The 16,602-nt window shown below is 41.4% G+C and overlaps 3 protein-coding genes across 3 annotated transcripts in view; 2 read left to right on the top strand and 1 right to left on the bottom strand.

Annotated features, from left to right (window-relative positions):
• The window catches only part of myom3 (myomesin 3), a gene marked incomplete at both ends in the record, with an annotated part of 49,889 nt that extends 41,771 nt beyond the window's left edge, over positions 1–8,118 (top strand). Inside the window, 14 exons of the mRNA XM_079561995.1 lie at positions 42–86; positions 182–318; positions 2,985–3,129; positions 3,553–3,612; positions 3,961–4,028; positions 4,130–4,240; positions 4,419–4,506; positions 5,737–5,775; positions 5,963–6,068; positions 7,171–7,331; positions 7,412–7,448; positions 7,598–7,620; positions 7,694–7,749; positions 7,849–8,118. Coding sequence (XP_079418121.1) covers positions 42–86; positions 182–318; positions 2,985–3,129; positions 3,553–3,612; positions 3,961–4,028; positions 4,130–4,240; positions 4,419–4,506; positions 5,737–5,775; positions 5,963–6,068; positions 7,171–7,331; positions 7,412–7,448; positions 7,598–7,620; positions 7,694–7,749; positions 7,849–8,118 — 1,346 coding nt within the window. The remainder of the gene's footprint in view (positions 1–41; positions 87–181; positions 319–2,984; positions 3,130–3,552; positions 3,613–3,960; positions 4,029–4,129; positions 4,241–4,418; positions 4,507–5,736; positions 5,776–5,962; positions 6,069–7,170; positions 7,332–7,411; positions 7,449–7,597; positions 7,621–7,693; positions 7,750–7,848) is intronic.
• A 2,019-nt stretch (positions 8,119–10,137) lies between these two features.
• fabp10a (fatty acid binding protein 10a, liver basic) lies at positions 10,138–10,916 on the top strand. Its single transcript, XM_079560916.1, has 4 exons — positions 10,138–10,305; positions 10,383–10,555; positions 10,628–10,717; positions 10,792–10,916. Exons 1-4 carry the CDS (start codon positions 10,239–10,241, stop codon positions 10,840–10,842), a joined length of 381 nt encoding a protein of 126 aa, XP_079417042.1. The 5' UTR covers positions 10,138–10,238; the 3' UTR covers positions 10,843–10,916.
• A 2,807-nt stretch (positions 10,917–13,723) lies between these two features.
• Positions 13,724–15,457, bottom strand: pnrc2 (proline-rich nuclear receptor coactivator 2). The gene is made up of 3 exons (XM_079560879.1): positions 15,258–15,457; positions 14,586–14,800; positions 13,724–14,382 (listed from the first exon to the last, which is right to left on the bottom strand). Exon 3 carries the CDS (start codon positions 14,360–14,362, stop codon positions 13,889–13,891), a length of 474 nt encoding a protein of 157 aa, XP_079417005.1. The 5' UTR covers positions 14,363–14,382; positions 14,586–14,800; positions 15,258–15,457; the 3' UTR covers positions 13,724–13,888.
• Positions 15,458–16,602: the final 1,145 nt, after the last annotated feature.

The raw sequence follows: 16,602 nt of genomic DNA, 5'->3' as shown, positions 1-16,602 counted from the left end.
GTAGTATTTGAAGTGTTAATCATCAGTTTGATCTTTTTCAGACCTGGAGCGGCTCAAAGAACTCAGCTGGCAAGTGAGAAATCCGTGTATGTGTCTAAATGATATTCCTTTCCAACAATGATACGCAAGATAACTGAATATAGAGCATCCTTCTGTAAGCTGTTTAACTTTGTGTCGACAGTGATCGAGCTGAAGAGCGGCTGGCAGGTGGAGGTCTCAGAGGAAGGCAGGGTCCGTCTGTGGCTCCAAACCGAGAGCCTGAGTGACGCTGCGGAGCTACGCCTTGTTTTCAACGACCACGAAATCTCCAGCGCTCCGGTATTGTATGTTAAGTAATATGTTAAGTCATTTTACTGTGCTATTAAGAAAGTGTTTGCAGTGAAGGCGATTTAAGCGCTGCAAGAATCCAAATGTGTCTGATAAAAATACAAAGGAGAACCATGACGTCGGTAGGTGGGGTGGAGCATGTTGTGCCCTTGGGGAGTAAAGAGACTGAATTTTATGAAGTATATACTCAAACATGCAGTACGTGAATGAAACAACCCAAACTTTTCCACAAGAAAGGACATAAAAGTTCTGGTTTTCAAACGATGAAAGAGGGAGTGACTGACGTTTAAACTGTTAGTTTTTGTCTAAACTAATTCCCAGATTTCTGATATTCTAATTGTTCACAGGAATAAAGACTTAGAGTGAGTTTATGAGCATGTTTCATCATTCACTGTTCGTCATTACAATTACAGGGTTTCTGCAGGGCATTAAAAAGCATGAAAAGTCATTAAAGAATTTTGCTAAAATTAGGTTTTTAGGTACTTAAAGAAGCATTAAAGTAAATACATTTTTGTGGTGAGAATAATGACATTGCTCAACTATTATTACTGCATATGTTGTATAAGTAAAAGACATGCAGCTGCTGTTTGGCAGAATTAGTCTAAAATAGTTTGCAAATCTTAGAGGAACTAGATGCTAGTTGATGATTTTATACTCACTACTACCACCTCAGGTCATACGTGTAACTGCAGGTTCTATATTAAGCTTTTCGAGAGACAGTACAGGATTTTAGAGGCAGTTGTGGTGAACAGGTCTGAGCTCCTTTTACACATTAGGACATGGCTGGAACATGTAGGGGGAGGAAAATACCTAATTTTAAGATGTTTAAACTCTGTGTAGTGCTTTTAAGAAACTAAGTATGCACAATTAAAATTAAAATATAGTATTTGGGCATAAACAGTGGCATTTAATCCTAAGCATTAAATATGACCTGCTGCTGTCAAAATGAAATGCCCACAGTGGTCGATTTTTAAAAATTTTTTTACCATGTGTGGTGATTTTATTCCACCTTGAGAAAAAAAAAGTCAGGGTCTTTAAAAGCTCAAAATGTCAGTTTGTCTGAATGTGGTCCTACATTAGGTAAAGGCTGTTCGCAGAGCACAAATCGTCCTGGAATTGCCAACAAAGAAAGAGCAGGTGCGACACACGGCACACGGCCCAGAAGCCGAGCTCATTCAGGTGGTAAGACCCTGGGATCACTGAAGATGGAGAACATCTGCTTCAATCTGGTTTTGGACAAATGCCAAAAGCACAAAATGACAAAAACAGTCAGATTGATGTACGACTGTACCTCTGTTTGATTGTTTTACCATCATACGCCACATCAGGCATTACTTCATACATTCATCCATAAAGGAAAACCAACATGTCGTGTGTTGTCTCTGGCCATCTCAAAGTCATCTACATCAACCCATTTTCATAAGGTACTACAATGCCAGGCAGAGCTGTTCGCAAAACAAAAACAAAAAAGCAATTTCAGACACATGTTGACTACATAATGAGACGCCACTGTGCGAAGAATCTGGAAAATGAGAGCTTTTCTGCCATTTGAAAGGCAAATGTCTTTTGTTTATAATAAAGAAGTGCAATTCCAAAAGCAGCGTAAAAGAGAAGTGCACATCAGTCATAACTGTAGCCTCCGCAACATTCAATATACTGTAACATGCCCCGAATATTCAGCAGGGCATGTACCGAAGGCAAGCCAAACAACAACCATGTGCGGCACGTTTCACTGAGCACTTATTTCTCAAAATCAATTCAAAAGCCGACGTACTGATTATGTGCTATTTCTGAATGATCTGAGCTGAGGTTTGTGAATTCAAAAAGCTGTTTGGCTGATTAGGCCTGTCGTTCATCACAGAGCAGAGACCTGTGCAGCCCCAACATGTGAGACTCTTATCCTGATGAACATAAACGTCTGGATACCAATTCAAAGCCTGCTGTATCTGTGTTGGAAAATACAGCAAAATAATTACAACTACTCCATGAAGTACAGTTACTTCAAATGGCAGGTGAACATGTTCCTTTAGATTTATGGCATCACTGCATTTCCTGCAGCTTAACACAGATAAAACAAAGTGTCACTAGTCACCTTTCTAAAACTACAATAAAAACAGGTTAGAAATGGACCACACTTCCAACAGTTGTATGAAATAAATAACATCAGCAGCTTTTTACCATCTAAAAACATAGCTGAGATGTAACGGCCTGCTCAATCTGTTAGACAGCTGCATGATAGAATAAACGCTGCTGCTCGAGTCCTAAATAGAACCAGCAAATATGACCACATTAGTCCAGTGCTCAGGTCTCTGCACTGGCTTCCTGTTGCTCAGAGAATAGACTTTAAAACAGCTCTGCTTGGTGCAAGTCTCATCATGGATTGGCTCCAAAGTACATTTCTGACACATTAGACCCATATGAACCATCCTGGCTTTGAGATCCTCAGGGAGGGACTAAACGTGCTGTGGCTACATTTCAGTTTTATTTGCCTAAGGTCTGGAACAGTCTACATCAGGGATCAATAGAATAGTCTTGCCTTGCCTTAAGCACATGCACTTGAGTAACTGTAACTGAGCACCTCTGCTCAAGTGCAGTGTGTTATTGCCATGTTTTTGTATCCTGACCGCTGGGTCACAGAGAGTCTGTTTGCTTCGCAGCACCGGAAGATCACCTTTGACAAGGCCAAAGGTCTGGTGGAGATTCTATTCGATCCACTCTCCCCTGAGGACCAGGGCTCGTACACGGCTCAGCTGAAAGACGGCAAGGCCAAGAACCAGTGCACATTAGTGTTTGTGGACGACTGTGAGTTCATATCATTTATCAGTTCTTCATAGTTCTTCATCAGACTGGAGTTAAACATTCCAGTCAGTTATTGGTGCCGAATGTTTAGTAAAAGATACAACACACTGACTTAATCTTTGCTGGTTAATTTGTCACTCCAGCCCCAAGAAGAGCTTTTAGATTACACTAAATGGAATATTTAAGAAACATACTATAAGCATCGCACACTTTCTGTCACAACCCTCACCCCCATCCCTCCGGGTCAGAGGCCCCAATACACACTAATGGAATCAGTAAAAAAAATGCAACATGCTACTACTACACCTGCAGTGGGGCTTATGGCCTCTAGGGGAATGAGTTACTTACTAAAATAAAGGTTTAAATAACTGAAATTACGTATGAAGTTTGAGATTGTGTATTTGTTCAAACTTTTCTGTGTCTTAGTGTTTCATCAGACACTGGCTTTGGCTGATGCAAACCGACACAACCACAAGAGGAAGTCTGGTGAGAATCCCCCTGCATCACAGACACGTACTGTAACTCCAAACTCACCTCCGGTGCAGCAAAGAAGATCAGCCCTAACCCTCAGATTTCTGTTCCTGAGTTTTGTGTCAGACGTTATTGGAGGCACGTTTAATGCAGAACAGAACGGTCAATGTCCTGGTGGCCCATGTGCAAATACACCTCACGGCCGCACCGTGTCACAGGCTTAAAGTCCATGTCCCAAAAAAAAAAGAGCACCAAATCCAAACGCTCTAGAATATTCCAATGCGTTACAGACACATCTCACACAATGCTATGATTTTAGCAAGTGTCACGACATTTTATGCTGCTGTTTCTTTGGTTTTGCAGGGCCCCATTTCCAGGAGGACTTGTCCTGGTCTGTGACTGACGAATGTGAATTGGTTATTAAGTGCAAGGTAACTTCACTTTGAGGCTTGGAATAGATAATAATGATTTGGGCAGTGCTGTATTCTTTGCAAACAAACAATGTATCCTGCCTCACTCTACATTCCCATAGGTGACAAATACAACCAAGGAGACAACCCTAAAGTGGTTTAAAGAAGGCAAAGAAATAAAGGAAGTTTCGTACGACCGGACATCAGGGGTCAGCTCATTCACCATCCCACAGGTACAGATGGGATTTGTAATTTGTGCTATTGTACCGTGAAGAATTGCCACCTTATGTTCACCTTGAAGAACATCACGGCCCTAAAAGTGATAAATTAAACTTGCCTGGTTGTCCTGGGGGTGTTAATATTTCATTGGAAAAAGTTGTGAATGTGCTGTATCTCTTTTTCCCCCTGCAGGCTTCTCAGGAGGAGACGGGCACGTACAAAGCCGTAGTGTCCGATAAGAGAGGAGAGGATCAGAGCAACTTAAAGTTATTGGATGATGGTGAGGCTTGACCCTGGACTCTAGAGTTCGGGATTGAATGGTAAATGACAAATATTATCCAGAAAAGAGCAGAATCACAACTTTGGTAAACACAGGTAAATACATGTACATCTAATTAGGTGAAATGTCCTTTAATATAACATTGTTTTCATAAGCTCTCTGTCGTACAGGAGTTTTCCATTGTAGACCAAAGTTCAGGCTGTCATCTGCACTCTGTACTTTAAGTGTTGGACATTTATTCAAGAAGCTTCGTCCGCAGCACTAAAGATCTTGCTCAGAAGCAGAAGGCTGACTAAAACAAGAGGGAGGAGATGGTACGACCTGCCTTTTAAGTCTCTCAAATTGTTCAAAAACAAACCTGGGTAGGTTTTTCAACAAAGAAGTGTGGTACATGTTAAACCCTCCCATTGGTCTCTTATATTCTCCCTGCTGCCAAAACTATGATCATAAGTGCTGCTGATGAAGCTTCTTGGATGAGAGTCCAGCACTTAAACTGAGTTCTGCAGTACTACAGTACAGATGACGGTTTAAAAACCTTTCTTCATGATTATGCAAACTGGGAATTGGGAACCAGAGACGGGCTACGTTTACCCAAGCACATGTGCTTTGGAAACATGTTCTCAAATAAGTGCATTATCACACAGTACATTTGGTAAAACAGTTGGTTCCACTCTTTCCAATAAACCACATTTTAAACTTCAGTTAATTTTCTTAAATTAACCTTAAGATTCATTTCTTTTGATTTGCTTTTTGGCTGTATACTTTGGAAATATCAAAAGCTATTTTGTTCTGTCCGTCCTTTTACATCAATACAAAAACTTAGATAAATTTTTATTCATGTCTTAGTGGAGAAATTGAGGTGCAGACAGAGATTAAAGTAAGGATCCACGCAGCAGTGAAAGCTCCCTATGTTTTAATTGTTTCTTAAACCATAAATATATGTGACGTTTCCGGCCTCGTGCCCTTCATCAGACCAAAAGTTAGCCTTCTCAGTACTCGCACTTGGTGATAATACACTAGTCTTATTTTTTCCTCACTTCTACCTTTAGGCTTCTTTCCCCACCACTGGTCACGTCGACACATTCCTTATCCACTCCAAGACAGCAATAATAACTTGCTTGTCTTCACTCTTTACAATGTTAGATCCACCTTTACTCTAATCAAACCTTGATTTATTTTAGAAAATGGCCTTGCACTTTCTGACGGCTTCACGGTTCTCTTTGTTCGCAGAGTATGACAAGCTCCGGCAGCAGCTGAGTAAACAGTGCGGTGAGTTATTTGGATTTGCCAGAACGAGCTTTATGAAATTTCCCCTGCGCGTCCTCCTTTGTGACGGGCTTAATTAAGAACCTCTGTTGAATTAAGTGCACTTTATTCTGAGATATTAATTATTATGGTACACAAACTTTATTAGCTTTATTATCAACAGCAGTGTGTGTGCTAACTGTCTTTGCAGCGCTGTCAGCCGGCCCGTTGAGCATCGAGTGCACCGAGGAAGGCTTCAGGCTCTTCTGCTCGCTCAAATATTACACCAGCCACCTGAAGACCAGCTGGCTCTTCAAGTAGGTCTCACATACTTTCTTTGGGACAGAAAAATGCAACCCTAACAAGCTCGAGTAACTGTGATGTCCACTGCTTATTAGAAAATACTCAATCTTTGGGACCATACTCTATTGAGACAGCATTTTGGATCAGTGGTTAGAGCATTTGTCCACGGACCCAAGCTCCGACTGATGCATGCTGTTGCTGTGTCCTTGGGCAGGACACTTCTTGCACCTATGTGTGGGTGTAAATGTCATGCGTCAGAGAGCAACACTTTGTGCCCAAAAAATGAGATCAGCTGACCACCTGAACATCCTGAATGACCAGGTTGTTCCATCAATGCCAGCATTCATCGGGCTCACGTGGTGAGAGAGTGATTCAGTGAGCAGGAGACATGGATGGGCCGCCACAAAGTCCAGATCTTAACCCCATTGAGAGTGTTTGGGATGTGCTGGAGAAGGTTTTGTGCAGAGGTCACACTCTCCCATCATCAATACAAGATCTTGGGAAAAAATAAATGCAACACAGGATCTTTTGACATTGAAACGATGCCACAGTGAATGCTGCTGTATTCATAGCTTAAGGCGCTACAGCCAAATATTAGAGTGTGTGACCTTTTTTGTGGTGAATTGTTTGGGGTCAGGCAGGTCAGTTGGCAGGAGAAAATGCAGCCGGATTTTTGAATAGACTGTTATCAGCTTGTCTCATTGTCAGGCTCAGTTTATTCCATGGTCATTTTATCCAATCATGGATGAAATGTCGTCTTTTTATTGAGGGACTATAAGCTTCAAGTAGCCTGATTTTTTTTTACTTTTTTTTAATCTTATGTTCTTTAGTGATCATATAGCCTTAACCCTGTGCTTCTCAAACTTTTCTTATCAAGTGCCCCCTCCTGAAATATTGAACCTTTCCAGCACAGCCACCTAAACTTGACAGAATATAATAAATTGCGAAAATGTTTCTGAGTTCAGTGGCTGTGTTTGAGTCAGGTTATAAGAGTTGAAATAAACCAAAGTGCAGGATTCTCTGACTGGTCTGTAGCCCCATCTGCTGGCCAGTTTCTGTAACAGCACTAAGTGTTCAATCCTATCGAGTAACTAACTTCTGCTCTCCTCTCTGCAGAGAGAAGCCTATCGACCAAACCAGGTCAAGAACTGGCTTTAGTGCTCACAAGGTCTGGATTGATATTCTCAATCCAACTGAGAAGGACAAAGGGAAATTCACTTTGGAGATGTTTGATGGAAAGGAGACGCATAAACGCCACCTTGACCTGACCGGACAAGGTAGGTGACCCAGTAATTGGTATCCAGTAAGCTTTTACACCAGTTGATTTGACTCTAACCTTTAATTTCCTTCTTAACAGCCTTTGCCGATGCATTACAGGAGTATCAGAGACTGAAGTAAGTGCTGCCTCCTAGTGGTGTGAACAGCATGGTTTGGTGTGACAGGTTTTAACATGATGTGAGGTATCTGCATGTATCAAACTACCACTGCATTAGATACTTTGCTGTCAAATCTCCTTAAAAAAAATATGTGTTTTATCTTACAGACAAGCTGCCCTTGATGCAAAGAGTGAGTGTTTTTCATTTTGTTCAAATATGGAGACGTTTGGTGGAAAGATCATTTGTTTATTGTTTCTTAACAGGACGAGCTCATGTGATAAAAGGTCTGCCTGATGTGGTGGCTATCATGGAGGCCAAGGTATGGCCTGAAACTCTTTTACTATAAATCCCACTCATTGATCACTTTATCTGAGCCTATCTATATAATATCATTCTACCTTCTCCTTCCTCTACCCAGACTCTGTGCCTGACATGCTTCGTTGACGGTGACCCTTACCCTGACATTTTCTGGCTTCGAAATGACAAGGAGATTGCGTTTCAAGGCCACTTTGCCGTCATCAAGGAGCATAAATGTACAACCATCACCATCAATAATGTCACCATGGAGGATTCTGGGAAATACAGCATCTTGGTGAGCAACAAATACGGCTCCGAGAAGGTGGACGTGACCGTGGGTGTGTATAAACGCGGTGATAAGCCGCCGGAAAATGCTGTGATGATGGGTTAAGCGTGTGTTCAGAGTAATCAACTGTGTGGAGCAATATGTCAAGTGAAAAGGCTTTATCGACAACTTAGAGATGTGAGGAGTGGCCCAAACATTGACTCAAGTAACTGAAAGAAAGTACTAGAGTATTGAGTGTTTTGGCATAGGATAGACAGAGCAAAAAAGAAAAGATTTGCAAAGAAATTCTAGAATACACCGTAAAGAAAGAGTAATCAAGAGGTTGTTACTTAAACACATACTTAAGTAAATGTAGTCAAACTAACTGATTTAAATACTTCTGTAACTATTATCACTATGACTATTCTTTGGTTTTGAATAAAGAAAGAATTTCTCCTTAAGTATTTGTGAACTGCTTTGTCATGTTTTATTCTATACACATACTATTGATTTTAGCGTTAAAACAGAACAGGCCACCGTTTTTCCATACAGAGATGTGTTCTTACCTGAGCTTAGACGAGTTGATTTGTACCTGTCTGGTCTTTGTGCGTGCGCTCAGTCACACAAAAAACACCGAACATGTTGTTAGCATTTAGCCTCCTCCTCCTCAGGGACCCAAACTTAGAAGCGACCAAGCTCTTCCATGTTTTCCCCTATTTAAATATGGTTATGTGAGTAGTTACACGATCCAAACATAGTCATACAGAATTAAACATGTCAATTTTCTAATAAAAAGGGCTACTATATTGTAAGGCGTACTAGCACCTTAGGAGCACGTCAACATCCGCACAGTAAAGTGCTCATAATATTATTGCGCCTTGCAGTACCTTATCGACATGTTAAATTTTGTGTGAGTGACTATACTTGGATTGCGTAAACACACTTGCTTGACTGAGCGCACACATAAAGACCAGACAGTTACACATCAACTTGTCTAGGCTCAGGTAAGAACATGTCTCAGTATGCAAAAACGGTGGCCTGTTCCTTTAAAAGAGTCCAGTTTACATAAACTTAGTACCCGTGGTTAACTATCAATAGTTTTTTTAGGCCACCAATGGATCCATATAAACGATGCCCAGTTCTTTAGTAGGTTTAGGGTATTTTTAGTGTCACATTTGAATGTCTGCAACAGTCCGCTGTGTCATTGACTCCAGAGCAGGGCCTCACTGCTGGTCTGTTCACACACTGGCTCCCTGATGTGTCACAGAAATGACCAATGATCAATGGTAAACATGAATAAGAGCTTGAAAATGCAGGGTTGGAAGTCTGTTATTTATCAGGTACCTACAGGACAACTTATTCTCACTGTCCCATTGATTTTCAACCAAGCCAAACTGCTGCTTTACATTTAGCAATTTGTCAGCGTGGCGTGTCCTGAACAAACTTTTAAAGAAGAAAAGTGAACAAAACACTACATTACTGCTGTCGAATACGCAGACCAAGACCCCGTGGCACAGACAGAATGCACCATGTTGTTTCCAGACTGTGTCAATTGTTTCTTTTTGTTTTGACAAAAATGTGAGAAAAGGTTGAAAAACACTGCACAATTATATGAACTTCTTGCTAGCATGCGCCACATTATAAAGATAAACTTCATAGCTTTGTTAAGCATTACCGAGATCAGTGATAATGCAAAAACTGGTGGTTCTTGGATTCTTCAACTTGTTGAATCAGTATCTGCAATCTTAGGACTTAGTAAATTTTCCATCGAGATTATTTTATTTATGCTTTAGTAGCACATTTTCTGTTTTAGACATGGTTTACATCCAGTTTAGACATAATTATGTTCGATTTTGGTATATTTTTTGGCCCTAATTCAGTCCTGATTTGACTTTGATCTGGTCCTGGTGGTACTTGGAAAGTCAAATATAGATGGTACTTGATGTGGAAAGTTTGACTTCATCTGCCCTAAATCTTTCTCAGTCTTTAGTAAAGTTTACTATTTCATAATGAAACAGATACAGCAGTACCTGGTAAATAGTAATTTGGTCTGTGCAGGAGTTATTGAACTCTAGGTTGTTCAAACAGGGAGGATCACTCCACAGAGGCTGTTACTCATTAGACACAGTGCATGTGCTTTCGGGTATAAGAAAGATGAGCCCCAAGTGTCTGTCCCCCACTTTGTGTTGAGCTTCACACAGTCGCCTCAGCCTCCAGAAGACCTCACCACCATCATCATCATCATCATGGCCTTCAACGGAACATGGCAAGTCTACGTTCAGGAGAACTACGAGGAGTTCCTCAGGGCAATGGGTGAGTGAACTGTACCGATACTGTGCCATTGCAACTCACAGGGATGTTCATTAATTGTGTTGGACATAATTGAACAGAGCTTCCAGAAGAGGTTGTGAAGATGGCAAAGGACATCAAACCCGTAACCGAGATCAAGCAGACCGGCAACGACTTTGTCATCACCTCCAAGACCCCCGGAAAGACCCTCACCAACGCCTTCACAATCGGCAAGGAGGCTGACATTACCACCATGGACGGCAAGAAGCTCAAGGTAAAAATCGACTCAATCTGCCTCAGTCTTTTGATGTTGCATTGAATTAAAATGAATGGCTCTCCCCTAAAGTGCATCGTCAAACTGGAGGGTGGGAAGTTGGTGTGCGACACTGGCAAATTCCACCACGTCCAGGAGATCAAAGGAGGAGAGATGATTGAGGTACATGTAATATTTTAGAGAGAAAAATAAAACTTAATGAACACCATAACTGAACTACTTTTGCTCTTTTGCAGACTTTAACCATGGGCTCAACAACTCTCGTCAGAAAGAGCAAAAAGATGTAATGTGGATATTTAAATTAAACAAATTGCAACTATGTTGGAATTTTTGTTGTGTAAGAGGGATTGAGCTATGTGCAATATCAGTTTGACAGATGCACATAAAGTTACTCAACACAAGAAGTGCAGAGGTACAGCTGTGAAATATAGACTAATAAATATAGGTAATGCCAAATACTGAGCGTTGAATCCAGCCGACGGGTTTACGGTTTGTATCTTTGTAACTACAGTGGTCAGTAGAAAGAACCGACGCGTATGTGACTGGTTTCATTGCCCCAGTGGTTCTCAAACTTATGTCACCAAGTACCACCTTATAAAATATGTGACCTCCCAAAAAAACAGACTATCGTGGGTCTAATAATGGTCAAAAAACAACCAAAATTACACTAAACTATGCAAATGTGTGATAAAAAAAAAAGCAGCACTGATCTCTGGCAGCAGGTAGACTGTTAGAGACCAAGAGGCGGGGTTTAAAATACTAAAAAGTTTTGGATTTTTCCAAATACTACTATAAACTTCGCATATATTTAAAAAAGCCAAGATTCAAGAGGTTTCCAAAAATGTAACTTTTGCCATTCTATGATTTACAGTTGAAAGAGTACCATTACTTACTCAGTAATAAAAGGTACACTGTGATAAAACTATATGCATACTGTAGTGTAAAAGTAATGTCTGGAGACCTACTTCATTGTAGTGTACTTTTAATGTCAGCTGTTTACGGTCTATTGTGAAGTATGACTATGAGATGTTATACGTGATACTTACAGTGAAGACATTATCGAGTCAGTGGTACAATCTGATTAACTACGTGCTACGAGTACGCAGTACACTACCTCATCTTAAAGCTAAAATGTTTCTCTTGTTATACTATAGTGAACTGTGCACATCTTTCCATAATATACCAGCTATCAACAACAATACTGTGAAGTAAAAATAGACAAAGACAGTTTAGGGGGGAAGGGGAGGGGATTTATTTTTTCTTTTTGGAATTTTGGTTTCAAATAACAGTGCTTATCTTATTTATCTTTTTCAACAATACCAATAGTTACCAATCTCAAACAGGGCATACATGGTTTCCATTTCTTAAGTGACATTTCATAGAGGGACAATAATTAAAAGCCAATTTATAAAGATGAAATTTAGACGGAGACATTGCTATGCAGGACCCGACCACACAGGAAATAAAATAGAACAAAGACATGACGGGGCTGAACCAACCAGTTTTCAGCTGGCGGAAGATCAGCTGAAAACTGGAGGCGGTTCAGAGGAACGTCTGGTCGATATGTAGTACTCAAACCAGATACAAAAGGATTGCAGCAGTTTTCAGCATGGGCATCAGAAACTTAGGCACAAACAGGTCAATACAGTAAATACAAGCTCACATGATGCAAGCACGTTTGAATCTTCATCCAAACATAAGCAAGTCTCCATTTATCCAATTTATTAAGGTTTTATTATTAATTTTCATTTTATATTTGTTTGCACATAGCATCTTTCACCCTACACTGTGCATAATACAAAACAATAAAAAATGTGTGCAACATTTCTGGAAATAACAGTGCAGGGCGTCGAGAAATGCTATAGGCATTTTTTTAACAAAAATATTCTTCAGTATTGAAGTCAAGACATGACCTTGGCATGTCTTATACATTCAGTGTTATTACTAAAAATACTTTTGCCGAGCAGATCAAAGACCTGCAAATGTACATATGCTACAAGTACTTTACATTTTATTATTTACATGGCTCTTTAACATTTATCAAGTTCATACTTTGTTTTGTCATCTTTACGCTGGCCATGGACAGCTCCAATTCTGCACAGAGAAAGCATTAAGTGCCTCAACATAGGATAGAAATAAAAACAACAGGAGATAGTTGATTAAGCCTCCATCATTCTGACCTGAAACTCAAATTCTGATTGCAGTGCACAGGGTAAACAAGGCAGCAAGTGTCTGCTAATGCGATGGTCACCCGATTTGTAAACAAACACCAGCCATTGTTGTGTCCCTTAGGCCACATCACTTCAGAAAGTCTCCACAGCTTTGCCAGGCCTTAAACCGGTGCAGGCAGCCAACAGGGCCAACGATTAGTACAAAATTCAACAATCTTATATGAAACCGTGGCCCTCTTCCGCAGTGTTGAGCTGCTGCACGGCTCTGTGCTGGCAAAGTCTGAGAGATTAACATAAGGATTAGAACAGCCAGGAAGACCCACCCCAACTAACTAATAGTTAGGATAATGTGGATAAACTGACTCAAACATCATACTGGGCAACACATTAGAGCAAAACATTGCTTTGGTTAACACAGCATTTCATACCTCTTTTCAATCACAACAAAAACATGTACAAATAATGCTATGATAGAGTGTAGCAGCCCGTTGAGCCAACCCCTATAGTGCATATGCGCACAGCGCAATAAAAAGATACAGGAGTTCAAAGCCCAAGGTCTCTGTGCCATGGTCTCTTCACCCTTCTGTTTGAGGTTACACTTTTGACCTATTCTCACCAGCTTACAGCGTATCTCCAACAGAAAGATAGCTTTTTCCCTGCAGAATTGCAGTTTGAGTGTCGCATTGTAAAAAGCAGAACAAAAATAACTGGCTACTAGCTACAAATATGAATTTGTATTAGCACTGGAAAATAAAACGAATTCAGAATGTCAAACACAAATCTGTTTGGAAATAAACTGCACTTGCGGGAACTAACCTGAAAATTAAACACTTAATGGAAAGTAAACGAACACTCAAATCTGCATTGATAGCCAACATAAAAAATACAAAAAACAAAGTACTACATAGGATACCCAGTCTATCATTAGTCTCAGAAGATTACTCCTCCGAAGACATCACCTACCAGCAAGGCAGCAATGCTGTAATGTTTTTCAATCAAGTTAAAATAGGGAATAGAGTAAGCGCGTACAGCAAACATCCCCTGGTCTGAAGATCAAATCTAAAACAGGTAAAAGGATTACAGCACTGAGGTGTTTCTGGTGGGTGTGTGCCCTCAGAGGGTCCAGTTCGTTGGCCAGTCTAAACGTCGAGCAAATGTTCCCTCACGCCTGCACCTTCAGAAGGCTCTTGAGCTGGAAGGCCATGATCTCCCGATTGTCACAAGAGCCCATTGGAAAGGACACCCAGTGACTGGGGGGCTTAGGCAGAACGCTGGGCGATGGTGGTTCGCTGAACTTGGGCCCTGCGTAGCTTGGACTGCCTTGAGCTGCCAGGAGCGTGTTGAGGTGAGACACCGCACCTTCCCAGTTCTTATCGTAGCTGATGGCAAAACAGACAGAGGCATTCTTGTCTGCAGACGCGGCCTGCCGCGCCTCAGGAGATCTGTGGTACGCAACACCTTTGTCACTGCGGCGATGACTGTGATGAAGGCCCCCTGCACTCCCTGCAGATGCAGCCACAGCCGATCCGTTCTGGTCACGGCTCCTCTGCTTGGCTCGGCCAAGTGGATGGTTCTTCTTGGACAAAGAGCGTTCAGGGTGGGAAACTGGAATGTTGTATCTCTCGCCACCTCCCATTGTGTTTTTCACTCTGTCACCTTTAGATGAAGAAACAATAGAATCATGAAGACATGCGCAGGCTGTGCCATATGAGCAGTATACAGTACAACAGAAACACGCTAAAGCCTGTGTGACGCTGAGCAGCAGTCCCGCCTACTGAACAACAAGCACAGAGGCTACGTGCAGAAAGCAGCCTGCCGCCCCTCCCCCACACACCCAGAGCAAAACAGTCTGAGCTTACCTCTTTGTTGTGAGAAAAGTGTTACAGTGATCTTCCTTTAACCGCACTCCTCTGATCGGGCCCCAGGTCCTCGAAGTAGTTTGTCTACTTCTCACTGCACTTTTATGTCCAGCAAGAACTGAGGTTTTCATGTGCCAGTGAGCGTTGTTTTGTCGTGGAACCGAGCTGAACATCAATTCACCTCGGTGCACGAATGCTCAGGGGAAGTCACAACCCTGTAAACAAATGGGCTTTTAGTTTCAGAACATTACGCACGATTTTTCATGTTATGAACATCACAGATCCGAGAAGGTCAGAATCCGATTCTGAACTGCGTCATCACGCAACAAAAACAAAATCCTACAACTGTATTAAGAAACTACACGGCATTCAATCGGAAGGATAAACCGACTAAACCGTGTATGCAGGCAACATTTTAACATTGCATACACGTTTTCGTTCAGTTTTGCGCATTCTGCTAGCTCTCCTTTGTTCACCATTACGTGACGTGAAACTGGGTAAAGAACGCATAGTTTCACGCTACATCCGTAAGGAAACACGGCAATTGGTTAAAAAAGCAAACTATTCACAGAAAAGGCATTTGTTTACGTGGGCTCGACCCTTTTGGCAACAAACCAAAACAAAGAAGGAATAACTCAATATGGCGACCAGAGCACAAAGCGTTTCCCTTACCGACTTCCTCAGGCTTGGTATTAGAAGCCCTTCGTCGAATAAAAAGTATGAACAGCCTTTGATATCCCTCGACGGACCGTGTAGAAACTATAGCGGGCTATATTTTCTCCTCTAATCCGTCCCTGTCGTGGCTTGTGTGATAAGTGGCCTTAGAGTCTCCTCCTGACTCGTCTCCGTCTGAAATGCAACAAAATGGAAACTTCGGGGGGGCTATGTAGCTGAGGCTCACCCCGCTCTGACCAATCACACGTCGAGTTGTCCGCGCTCAGCCAATCAGCGGCCAGTTCAGCAGACGCATTCAAGCCTGTTGCCAGACGGGTGACGTCAGGCAGCGTTAGCCATGGGATTCATGGCTCTTAAACAGGAATCGAATCTGTGAATGTTATTATTATTATTATTATCATTATTATTATTTATTATTATTTATTATTATTTATTATTATTATTATTATTATTATTATTATTATTATTATTATTATTATTATTATTATTATTATTATTATTATTATTATTAGGACTAATATTATTATTATTGGTGTTGTTGTTGTTGTTGTTTTTTTAAATTAACATCATCTCCACATTTCAGCTGGTTCATGTTGCCAGGGGCCAACCAGGTCTCAAGTTTGGCTCGTGTCTTCAGCCATGGACTCTTAGAAGAATGCAGGCAGGCCACAACAGCCCCATCTTTTTCAAACCAAGAGGGGTCAAAGAAGCAATTTTTGTGAAGAAGCGAAATCCCTCCCTGAACAGGAATGGTGAACTTGTTTCACCTGTCACCACTGTGCAGTAACCTCCTGCGGCCCAGGTTTTGAGCGCTCTGTCATGTTAATGAGGCTGAAACTCAGACTCAGACTTCAGACTGAACTCAGGTATGAGTTAGGTCGTTAGGATCTTGAACTACAAAGACTTATAACTACAACGTTGTTTCCCCAGTGAGAGCAACCATGAATAGAGGACTAACTGAGCCAAGCTACACTCCTCCCTGTGGTTTTCGGGCTGAGCTGAAACTTTAGTGCGCTGATGAAGGCAAGGCAAGTATATTTGTTGAGCCCAATTCATACTCAAGGCAATTCAAAGTGCTTCACAGTTGCATAAAATGATAAGAACACAGATAAAATCAATAAAAACATCAACATAAAGCTATAACATGTCAGAGATGGACTTCGGCGCTAAACCATGAAATGACTTAGAGCACTGGACTAATATGGTCGTATTCCCTGGTTCTTGTCGGGATTCGAGCAGCAGCGTTCTGGATGTACTGCAGCTGTCTGACAGTGAGTAGGCCGTTACAGTCGTCTAACCTGCTGGAGACAAATGCATGGATAAGTCTCTATGTTTTTCAGAT

This window comes from Gobius niger (genome assembly GCF_951799975.1).
Source record: "Gobius niger genome assembly, chromosome: 8".
Lineage (NCBI taxonomy): Eukaryota > Metazoa > Chordata > Actinopteri > Gobiiformes > Gobiidae > Gobius > Gobius niger.
This window is presented reverse-complemented; position numbering and strand designations above follow the sequence as displayed.